Here is a 12170-nt window from a genome sequence, read left to right on the forward strand (position 1 = left end):
GCCACCCCCCTAGAGCAGGGGGAACCAGCCGCCCTAAGACAGCCATCTGAGCCAGGGCTGTAATTTTAAAACCCTGTAATCGGTGCACATTTAATACATTTGTAATTTTCTACTTGGAAAAATTACTTTTTTTTTAAAAACAAATGGAGGCCACACACTTTATGTCTGAATATTTTATTTAATTTTGGCTGCGCCGCGCAGCATGAGGGATCTTAGTTCCCCAACCAGGGATCAAACTCGTGCCCCCTGCAGTGGAAGCGCAGAGTCCTAACCACTGGACCGCCAGGGAATTCCAAAATTACATTTTAAATAGATAACATGAAAATGCTTAACGGAGACATAAAACTTTTGTTCAAGGAATCAATGTTTTGTTCCAGCCTGAAAGGACTATGTGTGAAAAGAACACCTACTTCCAGCCCTTTGCTTTTGTAATGCAAGCTATCAAGGTCACAAATTTTGGTTCAAGTTCAGCTTTAGTATTAGTCGACAAGTTTTGTTGTGGACTTTTTTTTTAACTTATTTTATTTTTGGCTGCATTGGGTCTTCGTTGCTGCGCGCGGGCTTTCTCTAGTTGTGGCCAGCGGGGGCTACTCTTCGTCGCAGTGCGTGAGCTTCTCATTGCGGTGGCTTCTCTTGTTGCGGAGCACGGGCTCTAGGCGCACGGGCTTCAGTAGTTGTGGCACGTGGGCTTCAGTAGTTGTGGCTCAGATTAGACACAGTCAGAGAAAGAGTAGCCCCTCCTGCACCCCAGGATCTGCAGGGCAGGGCAGTAGGCATTCCCAGACAACTCCCATAAGCACCGGAACCCAAGTAGTTTGCTTGTACTTCTCCCTCTGACAAGGCCATTTTCTCCTGCTCCTACTATAAGAAGGTAGTCTTAGGGTAGGGGTGACGGTGTCATCCTCGGGAATGCAAACACACTGTGTGTCCGCCAGCAGCACTGGCTTCTAGGCTCGCCTTGCAAATGTCTCCCAACGTGCTTCTTCCTTGACCCACACCATGTCATGCCGTGGTGTCCAGTCTGAGCCCAGCTGCCCGATGGTCCCAAAGTTTGATTACAGGTCTAGAAGTTTCGTTTGATTGTCTAACTGGCTTGGTTATTTTTCATGGTTCCTTGGTCATTACACACATTTCCGATCCCTTTTAGACTGTTTTTAAGCATAATTATTTTGCAGTCTGCTTGTGGATCCGATTCAGTGGCCTGTGGTTTTTGCTACCCATTTCCTTGTGTGACCTATGCTTTTGGACAGTGAGTGTGTATTTCTTGGAACTTTCCCTCAGGGACTATTTGAGGCTGAAATTGAAAGCGGATTCTTCCAGAGATGATTGATTTGTATTTCCTTTTTTCGGGCACTCAGGAGTATCAACAACCTGTGATCCTACTTTACACTCTCAGCTCCTGGTTTTTCAGACCCGCAGGAAGTGCAAATTCAGGCGGCAACCTTCTTAGGTGCCAAATTAGAGTTACACATGGTATGTGTTTCCTAGGGCTGATGTAACAAAGTACCACAAACAACAGCAATTTATTCTCACAGTTCTGGAGGCCAGCAGTCCAAGATCAAGGGGTCAGCAGGGCTGGCTGCTTCTAAGGGCTCTAAAGGAGGACCTGCTTCCATTTCACAGCCTGTTCTCCCTGTGTGCACGTCTGTCTCTGTGTCCAAATTTCCCCTTTTTATAAGGATACCAGTCATATTGGATCAGGGCCCACCCTCATGATCTCATCTCAACATGACTACACCTGCAAAGACCTTATTTCCAAATCCAGTCACATTCACAGGTACTGGGACTTCATCATATCTTTTTGGGAGGGATACAGTTGGATCCATAACACGTCCTCAGGGAAGTTTTTGCTTTTCCCTCCACCCATTGTCAAGGTCCAAGAAAAAGAATTTTCTCTGCCGTCCCATGATGGCTGTGGCGGCTGCAGAAGTGATGTGCTCCTTGTCATCTTGACATTTAGAGTGAGGTCCACTGGGTCCCAGCTTTAAGAAAGAGCTCACCTATTAGATTTGGTACTTTGGTGGGGGGCTGGGCTTTGTCCCCTCTCCTCCACACCCAGCCGGGCTCCACGAACTGGTACTCAAGCTCACTAGGTTGGGCAAATGCCCATAAGGAGGGAGCCAGCTGACCTCTCTGGACTCCTGCCTACACTCACCTTTTGGCTTCTGAGTGTTTCTTCTTTGTTACCAGCTCACTGATGAAATCAGAAACATCTTCCCACCGCGTTTGTTGTGCTTACCAGGGAGACTGGTCAGAGTATCCAACGTACCGTTGTAGGCCGAATAATGGCCCCCCAGAGAGGTCCACATCCTAATGTCCGGCACCTGTGACCACGTTACCTCTCATGGCAAAAGAGACTTTGCAGATGTAATGACAGTGAAGGACCTTGAGATGGATTACGTGGGTGGGACCCATCTGATCACGTGTCCTTAGAAGTGGAGAACCTTTCCCAGCTGTGGTCAGAGGCAGACAGAGAGACGTGACCACAGAAGGGTCGGATATACAACCCTGCTGGCTTTGAAGATGGAAGAAGGGGTTATGGCCCAGGGAATGCAGACGGCTTCTAGAAGCCGGAAGGGCCAGGGACAGATTCTCCCCTAAAGCCTCCAGAAAGGAATACCCCCGTGCAACACCTTGATTTCAGCCCAGGGGGACCTGTGTGGGGCTTCTATAACCCACAGAACCGTAAGACGACAGTGTGTGCTGCTAATTTGTCATGGCAGCAACAGAAAACCAATCCCCCTACACACCGCCGGAAACAGACACCAAGCCTCTTCTTTTCAGGCAGTATCCATCACCTCTACCATGAGCCGTGATGAAATTGGACTATTTTCTCTTCCCTACCCTTCCTCTCTCATCTCCATCCAACTTTAGTTCGTTATCTTTTCTTTCTTAGTGTTTATCTTTATGCTGTTAAGTATACTTACACCTCTATTAGTTTTCAGGTTTCAAGACCAGGTCTTGACTTCTACCTGGAAAAGATGAGAAAACCAGTGCACCTATGCTGCCTCTCACCTCCTGTCTTTTTCTCTTCCCAGCGCTTTCCTGAAATCGTTTTGACATTCGTTCTCTCTTGGGACAGGGTTTAGAATCGTTATACTAGGTTCTGAAACCAAATCTTCACCTTGTCTGAGACCTGTTCCTGCAGATAGAGGTTCAACATCCCCCCGATCCTGTGGTGCAGCTCTCCCACTCCTCCGGCTCCAGGGTGGCCCCCGTCATTTCCGTAAACAGCGCTCCCATGCAGAACAATCCCTGAGATGCTGAGGGTTGGAAATGGCCTACTTGCTGCCTTACGTTTAGACTTTGTGAGCACGAAGCCTTGGGCACACTGACGGGCTGCGGTCTAGGGCAAGCCCAAGCTGTTCTCCCGGTTAAGGCACTTGATCTTTTGCTTGCTGCCCAGTGGATTTTATTTTCTCTTTGAAGCCCAGGGTTAACCATTCTGTGTTAATTCATTCTTTTATTTCTGGAAAGTTTTAAAAAAACACATTGAAGTATTTGTCCTGGTCCGTGACCTTGTTTGTTTGGATCCACGTGTGTTAGAGTTCCCTGGCCTGCGAGGACCTGTGGCTGAGGCCACGCGCGTGAGGATCCCAGGTCCCAACCCCAGGTGGCCCGAGAGCCTGGAAGCCGCCCTGGCCTTGGCTCCCAGCAGCCGCTCTGCTCCAGGGCTCTCCTCTCTGGGATGGGCCCCTTCTCTCAGGCTCAGCCCTGCATTCTGTGTCTTCTAGGGTGTTCCTGTCAGTAGTGGTGGAGTGGCGGGTAGAGGGGTCCACGTCCCCTCCGGAAATGGGTTGTTTCCTTCTTTCACCCAGGGAGAGTTTCTCAAACTCTGGACACAAGAGGCCTCCACGGTGGCCCTGCCCAAGGGGAGTCTGCGGTTGTCAGAATCAAGGGGCAGGACACTCAGTGCCCCCAAGAGCCCGCAGGCAGCCAGCCTCAGTGACCGGGAGCGCACGGCTCCCGTCTGCTTCCCAGCGTCGGGGGTAACCTCGGGCAGGCAGGCCTGTCCCTGCTGGGCCTCCACCCCGTCCACACGCAGGCCCAGGGCGTCCCACCCTTTTCCGGTCTGGACCCCGCAGCGGGTGCTGCTGGTGCCCTCCCCAAGGGCCCCCAGCCCCCACGTTCACCCGCAGCTGCCCCTCAGGCCACCACGGCTCTCTGCTCCCTGGCCTGGAGCTTTCTCCAGGGCCGTCCAAGCTCAGGGCAGCTGAGTGCCGGCCCAGGGGCTGGTCAGCGAGGGTCTGGGCCTTTCCATCCCCTATGTGTGGACACGAGAACTCAGAACTAGAGGCTGGTTCTCAGGGAGGCGGTGTGGGAACACCTGGCCTCTCGGGGGACTCAGGCCTGAGGGATTCTCAGAGAGGGGGCGGTCCCCCATCTGGTTCTCGGGGCACCAGCTTAAGCCAGGCCCTGAGGCTCTGGGTCCTGGAGACCAGGGCTGCGGGCAACCTCCAACACTCTCCAGCTGTGTCACCTCAAACATCTGCAGTCGCCTCCTCGGTCTGTAACAAAAACTGACATCTGCTGAGCACCAGGTGTGCGCCAGGCTCCGAGTCTCACTTGACCCTCACCCCCCCAAGGTGGGCCCTGTCTGGTCCCATCTCTGCAGTAACAAGACCCAGCGTTCTCCAGGCTGTGCACCCAGCCCAGGTCCCGCATCTGCAGCCCCCAGTGTGGCCAGGAGTGGCCACATGCCCAAGCCCTGGGTAAGGAGAGTAAGGGGAAGTGCTATGTCAGCTTCTGCATCTGCCCACAGCCTCGATGGCAGCAGCTCTAGCAGCCACCTTGGACCACGAGGTGACTATGAGGAGGGAAGTGCATGCTGAAGATGAGGGGAGTCTGGGGGGGGGATGGGGGCCCCAAGCCACCCTGGGCCACCGCCTCTGCACTGCTTCCCCGTAAGGGAGAAATAAGTCTCGACCGTACTATTCTGATCTTCTCTACCACAGGCCACAGAGTCACCCTCCGGAGAGATTATTTTTATCTCCAACACGTATATATAAAGAAACATGCTCAGGAGGTGAAGGACATGCCCAAGTGGCAGGGCTGGGGTTTGAATCCCATCCAAACAGAAGACAGTGACACCCGCCTCTGAGGGCTGCTGGAGGGGTCACAGGACGCTGCATAGGAAGCCCGTGACCTGGGCCAGCCTGGAGATGCCTGGTCGGTGGCCTGGCATCATTGTTGCTCCAGAACCCCAGCGCATGCCTGAGGCCGAGCCACCCCAAGGCCCATGTCTGACCCAGGCCACCGCCCCCTGGGCCGACAGTATCCGCACGGGGCAGACCCTTCTGGACACACAGGAATCCAGCCGGTCCCTCCTCCCCAGCATGAAAGGCCAGCCACTCCTGCAGAAAAGAACTCGGGTTTATTTGTGGTAGAAACCGTGGTCTGAAGAAAACCTATTGGCAAATGTACAGTTTGCGTTCTGTTTGGGGTCACCACCAGCTGCGGGACCCCCCAGATCCCTGACCCGCATGCGTCGGGCTCCTAAGTGTTCACAGCTAATCTCAGGCCCCAGGTCCGAAGCCCCGCCAGAGGGCGTCCCATCTCCTGCTGCAACCGCCCGCATCCCAGCCTGTGCCCGGCCCTCCTCCCCTCCTGCTTCCTGCAGTGCAAAAACTAACCCAACCAAGACAAGCTTCCTAACACACAAAAACAAAGCAGAACAGTCACAAGAACCAGGGTTCTAAATTAGGTTTTCTCAGTGTCCTCCGTTATCACGACGCCTTGTTTCATGATGACCTCAGATATACATTATTTTCTTGCTATTATAAAATCTCTTCCTTATTATCCACAGATATATAATGGGAGTTTTGGAGGAAATAACTACCAACTTTTCTTTCCCTTAAAAAGCAAACAAGCCAAACCAAAACCAAAACGAAACAAAACAAAACCCTAACAACATCAAGAACAGAAACCAAAACTTTTCTGACAACCGTAAACACGAACGGGGCTGGTGGGCTGGTTTTCTCCCCTCCCATCCAGGGCTCACAGCTGGGCCGGCTGCGCCGAGGTCACGTGCAAAGTGCTGGGTGCACCCTGACCAGGATTTGGGTCTGCTCTCTCCGTGGAAAATTCTCCCTTCCCCCGCTTTGCCCACCGCCCCCAAATACAATCCTGTGACCCTCATTTCCCAAGCCTTTGCTGGCTGCCTTGTCTCTCCTGCCTGCACACGCCCTCGCAGACCCCTCCCCACCTCCTCCCCACGCCAGAATGCTGCTGTGTTGAGCTGAGCCTGGAGATCACGAGGCTGACCTCAGAGGAACCCCAGGGTGCAGCGTGGCCACCAGCGCCCACCCCGGCAGGGGCCAGCCTTGGCAACGCCTGACCTTGTGCAGCTGACCGAAGGGAAAGGGGGACCCACGAGGCCCAGGTTGCACCCGTAGCTTTGGCACGGAACTCGGAGGGGACAGCGTCGCTGGGTCTCATGCGACATCCGGGCAGAGAGAAGAGGGTCCGGCCAAGCCAGCCAGAGGTCAAGGGCCAGGAGGAGTGAGGAGGGCGAGTTCGGGGGCGGAGCTACCCCAAGAGCACTTATTTCGGGCTGGCCGCAGGCCCTGTTTCATGGGCTGCAAGAGCCCTTGGAAGGAAGACTTGCCAAGGGCTAGAACCGACATCTGTGCAAAGGCTGGGAAGACCCTCAGGGACCCCCTGGCGGGACATGGGACACCCAGAGGGCCCGCCTGCTTGGGAGCGGTGGCGGGGGGCCTCCTTCTGGAGAAGAGTGTGAGCAGCAGGGACCAAGCAAGCGGAAAACCGCGTTTGCTTCCCGCCCACGTCAGGGCTGACAAACGATGCATCCACCTGGCAGCAGGACAGGACAGACACACACCAAGGACTCAGGGCAAAGGACAGTACCACTGACTGGGGAGCAGGGGCGGCAGCTTCAAGGTTCCCAAGGTTCCCAAGGCTCCCTCCCGAGAGAGCGGCCACCCTGGGGTCTCTGCACACCCCCGGCGCAGAGGGACAGGAGGGGGCCGAGGGGCTGCACGGGCCCTGGCGATGCTCTCTCCCTCTGTCCCCAAGCACAGCAGCCTGGCTCCGGTCCCTTCCGCCTCCCCCTGGGAACAGCAGGACGCCGCAGGGCTGAGGGTCCAGAGGCTGGGCAGGAGGGACCAAGGGGAAGGTCCCCAGCCCTCCCTGGGACAGCATATGCCATTCAAACCTAAGCTCCTGAAGGCCATCTCGACAGGACAAGGGCGAGGTGAGCTCTGGCCTCAGCTGTCACCCAGAGCCTGGCTCAGGACGCCACAGGCGCTCCCTCTCCTCAGCACTCCGGGGGTGGCAGCCAAGCAGGGCTGGCCCAGATTTCCTGTATGTACAAGTGGCGTACCCAGGACAGGCCACCAAGGGCAGGCTGGTGGTGGGACAGATCACATGTAGGATTCTGAAAACCCTCCCCATCCCCATGGGCTGTTGAAGACTGGAAGGTTGGCGGGCATTTCCCCTCTGAGTCTCAGAGCTGGAGACAGACTTCAGCACTGGAGCGACTCTTCCAAGAAAATCCGCGAGTCCTGTCCGCATTCTCGCTGTCACTGGATGCCCTCCTCTTCTACGTACGTTGAAGGAAACCAGCCAATCTGAGAAAGATGGCAGACTCACGTTAAGTGTGTGTGAAGGGTGAGGGCAAGTGGAGGTCTGTGGAGGTGGGCAATTCTTTAAAAGGCTGGCGTTCTAAGGCAGGCCCACCTCCGAGAGAGGCCCTGGAGAAGAGGCAGAGAGCCTAGTGGAGCCGAGGCCCAGGAGTAGGGGTGACCCTGAAATGCACCAGCCCAGAGCAGTTCAAGACGACCTGCCCACCAGCTAACTGCCAGCCAGAAAAAAATTAAATCCTCTCTGGAGGAAAATAACATCATCCAGAGCCTCTGTGGTGTTTTATACGCAAGCTCAGCATTTAATCAGGAACAAGTGACAGAAACGAAGAGAAAATGCAGACAGCAGAAACCAATCTACAGGTCATCCAGATATTGGGGTCATCCATCAGGAAACGTAAGTAACTCTAACCTGTCTGTTTCAGAAAACTGATGAAAAAGCAGAAAATGTTCCCAGAGAACTGAAATCAGAAATCAAATAGAAATCCTAGAACTGAAAAATATAATGACTGAAGTTAAGAGCAGATTAGACAAAGCAGAAAAGAAGACTAATAAACCGGAAGATAAGTCAATAAAGAGTAATGAGATGGAAAACCAGAGAAAATGGATGAAACACACATAAAACGGTAAAAATAATATGTGGGCCATAGTGAACAAGATCTACCATCCATGTGAACAGATCCCCAGGAGAAAAGAGAGAAAATGGAGCAGATACACTATCTGAAGAAATTTCCAAAACTGATGTAGGACATCAAACCACACATTCAAAAAAATCTCTGCAAATCTCAAACAGAATGAATACAGAGAAAACCATACATAGGCACAGTATAGTAAAACTGATGAAAAACAAAGACTTTTTTCACATGGAGCCCAGTGGGGAGTAGTGCAGACACTTCCTCCAAAGGAATCACCCACCATAAGAATGCTGATGGACTTTTCTACAGAAATGATGGAAGCCTGGTGACAATAGAATGACATCCTCGAAGCGCTGAAATAAAAGATCTGCCAGCCTAGAATTCTAAACCCAGTAAAAAATACCCTTCAAAAATGAACTCAATAAAATGGCTCATAAAAAGGAAGCAGGTCTCATTGGAGAGATGACTGATTGCTGGGGGAGAATGACCAAGCAGAGAAGAGAAAGCTTTTCCTTACAGTAGAATGCCCACTAATAAGTGTATAAAAAAAGATAGAAAATCACTATTCTCCACCATGATAGAAATAACTGAATAGGCAAAATTCATCAATGAATGATAAAACTAGCAGGTGAAAGTTTGATGAGGAACAGCCTGTTTATCTGATTTCAAAGTATTACCGTGCACATTACTTATTAACTACAGTAAATTCAGAGTGGAGAAACTTGGCAGACACCACCTTAACCAAGTGATCAAAGTTAATGTCACAGTAATGGGGCAAACTGACATCATAAACTTCTTGAAAGGACTCTACAGCACTGAAAAAGAGAAAACATCCCCATTGTGGTGTTCCCACCAAAAAATACAACCTCAGTCTAATCATGAAGAAATACCAAAGAAACCTAAATTGAGGGATAGTCTACAAAAATAACTGGCCCATACTCTCCACATTGTCAAAGTCATGTAAGACAGAGAAAAGCTGAAGAACTGTCCCAGATCAAAGAGAGTTGAGGGTCATGGCAAGTAAATGCAATTCATGATCTAGGACCAGGGGAAAATAAGTAGAGAAAACACTATTGGGACAGTTGTGAAATCTGAATATGGACTGGGGAGTAGATAATTATATCAAAGGGAAATGTCCTCGATCTTAAGAAATACACACTACAGTTCTTTAAGGGTAAAGCGCTATGATTTCTGCAATTGATTTCCAAATGGTTTAGAGAAAAATAAATGTACACACACCCACACTTACAGAGAGAGAGAGAGAGAATGCAAATGAGAAACCAAATGAACAAACCATTCTTAATTGGTAAATTTGGGCATATGGGAGTTTTTGTAGGACTGCAACTTTTCTTTAAATTTGAAATTATATCAAAATAAATTACAAACATTTTATAGTGAAAACATTTAAAAAAGAAAGTGAAAGAAAGATGTGTTCAGATCCAACAAAAACTAAGAATCTGTAAGTAGCAGACTTGCACTAAAAATCATACTAAGAGGGAACTTCAAGCACCAGGAATGTGGTTTTGACTGTATGTATAACAATGCAGGAAGAAATGAGGAACCCTGGGAAAGGTAAAGAGGTAAATCTATGGGCTTCCCTGGTGGCGCAGTGGTTGAGAATCTGCCTGCCAATGCAGGGGACACAGGTTCGAGCCCTGGTCTGGGAAGATCCCACATGCCGCGGAGCAACTAGGCCCGTGTGCCACAATTGCTGAGCCTGTGTGTCTGAAGCCTGTGCTCCGCAACAAGAGAGGCCACGACAGTGAGAGGCCCGCGCACCGCAATGAAGAGTGGCCCCCACTTGCCGCAATTAGAGAAAGCCCTCGCACAGAAACGAAGACCCAACAGAGCCATAAATAAATAAATAAATAAAAATTTTTAAAAAAATCTAAATGAAAATTAACTGCTTAAAACAAAAATAATGTCTTATGGGGTTAAAAAATGTCAAATTAAGAAACATGACAACACTTGCCCAAAAGTTGGAAGGAAAATGAATATAGTCAAAGGGCGTCAGGTCCTTGTATTGTCTGGTAAGTAGTGAAAGTACTAATTTAAGGTGGTCTGTCAGAAATCAAAGTGCACATTGAACCTCTAAGGTAACCACTTAAGTAACAGGAAAAGAATGTGTAACTAACAAACTAAGCAAGGCGGGTGAGAAGTGGAATAGAAAAACTGATAAATCCAAAAGTCGGAAAGAAAGGACAACAAAGAAGGAATAGATGTGAAAAATAGAAAATAAACAGATGATGCATTTAAACCTAAATATCTCAGTAATTACATTAAATGTAAATGGACTACCTATACTAATCAAAAGGTCAAGACTGTCAGATCAGACTGGCTTGTAAAAGTCCATTTATAATAAGATTTTATCATCTAACTATCTTAAATATAAGAATACAGCAAAGCTGAAAGTAATACAAGAAAGAAGAAAGTATGCCACGCAAAACACTAATCCCCTCAAAAAGCTGGTGTCTCTCAAACAGCAGGTAAAGCAGACTTCACAGCAAGAAGAACTGCGACATTTCATAATAGGGTTAAAGTATCAATAACAGGAATATCTAGCAACACTCTAAACCAGTGGTTCTAAAACTGAACTCTGCATCGAAATCACCTGGGAAACTGGCTGACTTCATGACTGGGGTGAGGGCCCAGCTCCAGGAGCCTCTTGGCACTTTTGAGAGCTAGCAGTCCCAGCCCTCTAGGTTGACTGCCTAGGACTCAGTGGCCTCACACTTCTGAAGGGCTGTCAGATGGGAAAAGGATCAGACCCAAGGGCCTCCAAGGTGGAGGCAGACCAGTTCCTTCCACCTGGCAATGGAATGGTAAGTGATGGGAGCCAAGTCTGTGGGCAGCTTCAGCCCCTGCAAAAACTGGACGTTTCCTAATTGGTGCTTTGTGGAGCCCAGGCACCCTGTCGGGTGACTGCCAATGGAAATGGTCAAAGCCAGGGGGTCCAGACAGGGTACCAGGATAAGGAGCCGTGGGGTTTCAGAATCGCAGGCTGGCTGGGGACACTGTGTGTCCCTTCCCATCTCACCAAGGTGTAAATGGGGTCTTATGGCATGGCAGGAGCCCAGTGAGAACATCCGGCCCTACTCTCAGTCCTGCAGCCTCCCGGCCTGCAAAGAGGGTTGCGCATGTGCAAGGGACTTAAAGACTGCACCCAACATCTGTCCCCTGCCGTTTCCACAACGGACCATAGAATAGGACCAAGCACGGATACAGGGTCAGACAGGCCGGGGTCCAGATCTGAGCCAGGAAGTCGCTTCCTCACTGTGACCTTGGCTCACGGAGCCTGGGGACACCCAACTTCCTGGGTGCAGTCAGAGGGCACAGGGTCGGGGCAAGGTGGTGTTGCGGTGCCAGCCTGCCAGAGCCCCACCTTCCCGAGCACCGCAGGGAGGCGGAGGCCCCGTGGGGCCCAGGAGCCGGGGCCGGACCCACTCACCCGGCCGTTGGTCTCGCCCTTCCACCAGCCCTGGTCCCCACCGATGCGGCTGTAGATCTTCACCACGTCGCCTTCTCGCAGCGAGAGCTCCCGCAGGTCCCGGGCAGCGAAGTTGTACCTGGCCACGGCCGTGCCGATGACGCGGGGCGTGAACACTGCTGGGGGGAGATGGGCGGCGTCACACAGCTGCCGGGCGGGGCGGCCAGGGCTGAGGGTCCTTCGGGCCGAGCTGGGTCTCTCCCTCGGGGCCCAGCCCTGTGCCCACAGAGGAGCCCATCGAGCAGAAAGGCTCTGGCAGGACAGACCAGGCTCCGATCCCAGGGCCCCTCGCTCCTCTGTGGGCGCCCCAACCTGGGGGCACGTGGCCCATCCGAGCTCCACCGTGATGAAGTCACAGCTTCACCGCCCCACTGGGGGCCGTCACAGGCGGCGAGCGTGCTCGTGGGGATACGAGCAGATGTCGGCGCTCTGTCACAGCTCCCTCGG

General features: G+C 51.6%; 1 protein-coding gene across 10 annotated transcripts in view; it reads right to left on the reverse strand.

The window, feature by feature from the left end:
- Positions 1-5355: 5355 nt before the first annotated feature.
- VAV2 (vav guanine nucleotide exchange factor 2) overlaps positions 5356-12170 on the reverse strand; it is a 183469-nt gene continuing 176654 nt past the window's right edge. For 4 of the 10 annotated variants that reach the window (XM_082470355.1, XM_082470352.1, XM_082470351.1 and 1 more), the window contains 2 exons: positions 11685-11842; positions 5356-7589 (listed from right to left, as the gene is read on the reverse strand). In XM_082470355.1, coding sequence (XP_082326481.1) covers positions 7234-7589; positions 11685-11842 — 514 coding nt within the window. In that variant the 3' untranslated portion in view covers positions 5356-7233. The remainder of the gene's footprint in view (positions 7590-11684; positions 11843-12170) is intronic. The other 6 variants (XR_014265976.1, XM_082470349.1, XM_082470353.1 and 3 more) reach the window with 3 other exon arrangements.

The sequence above is a fragment of the Balaenoptera physalus genome (assembly GCF_965194825.1).
Source record: "Balaenoptera physalus genome assembly, chromosome: 7".
NCBI lineage: Eukaryota > Metazoa > Chordata > Mammalia > Artiodactyla > Balaenopteridae > Balaenoptera > Balaenoptera physalus.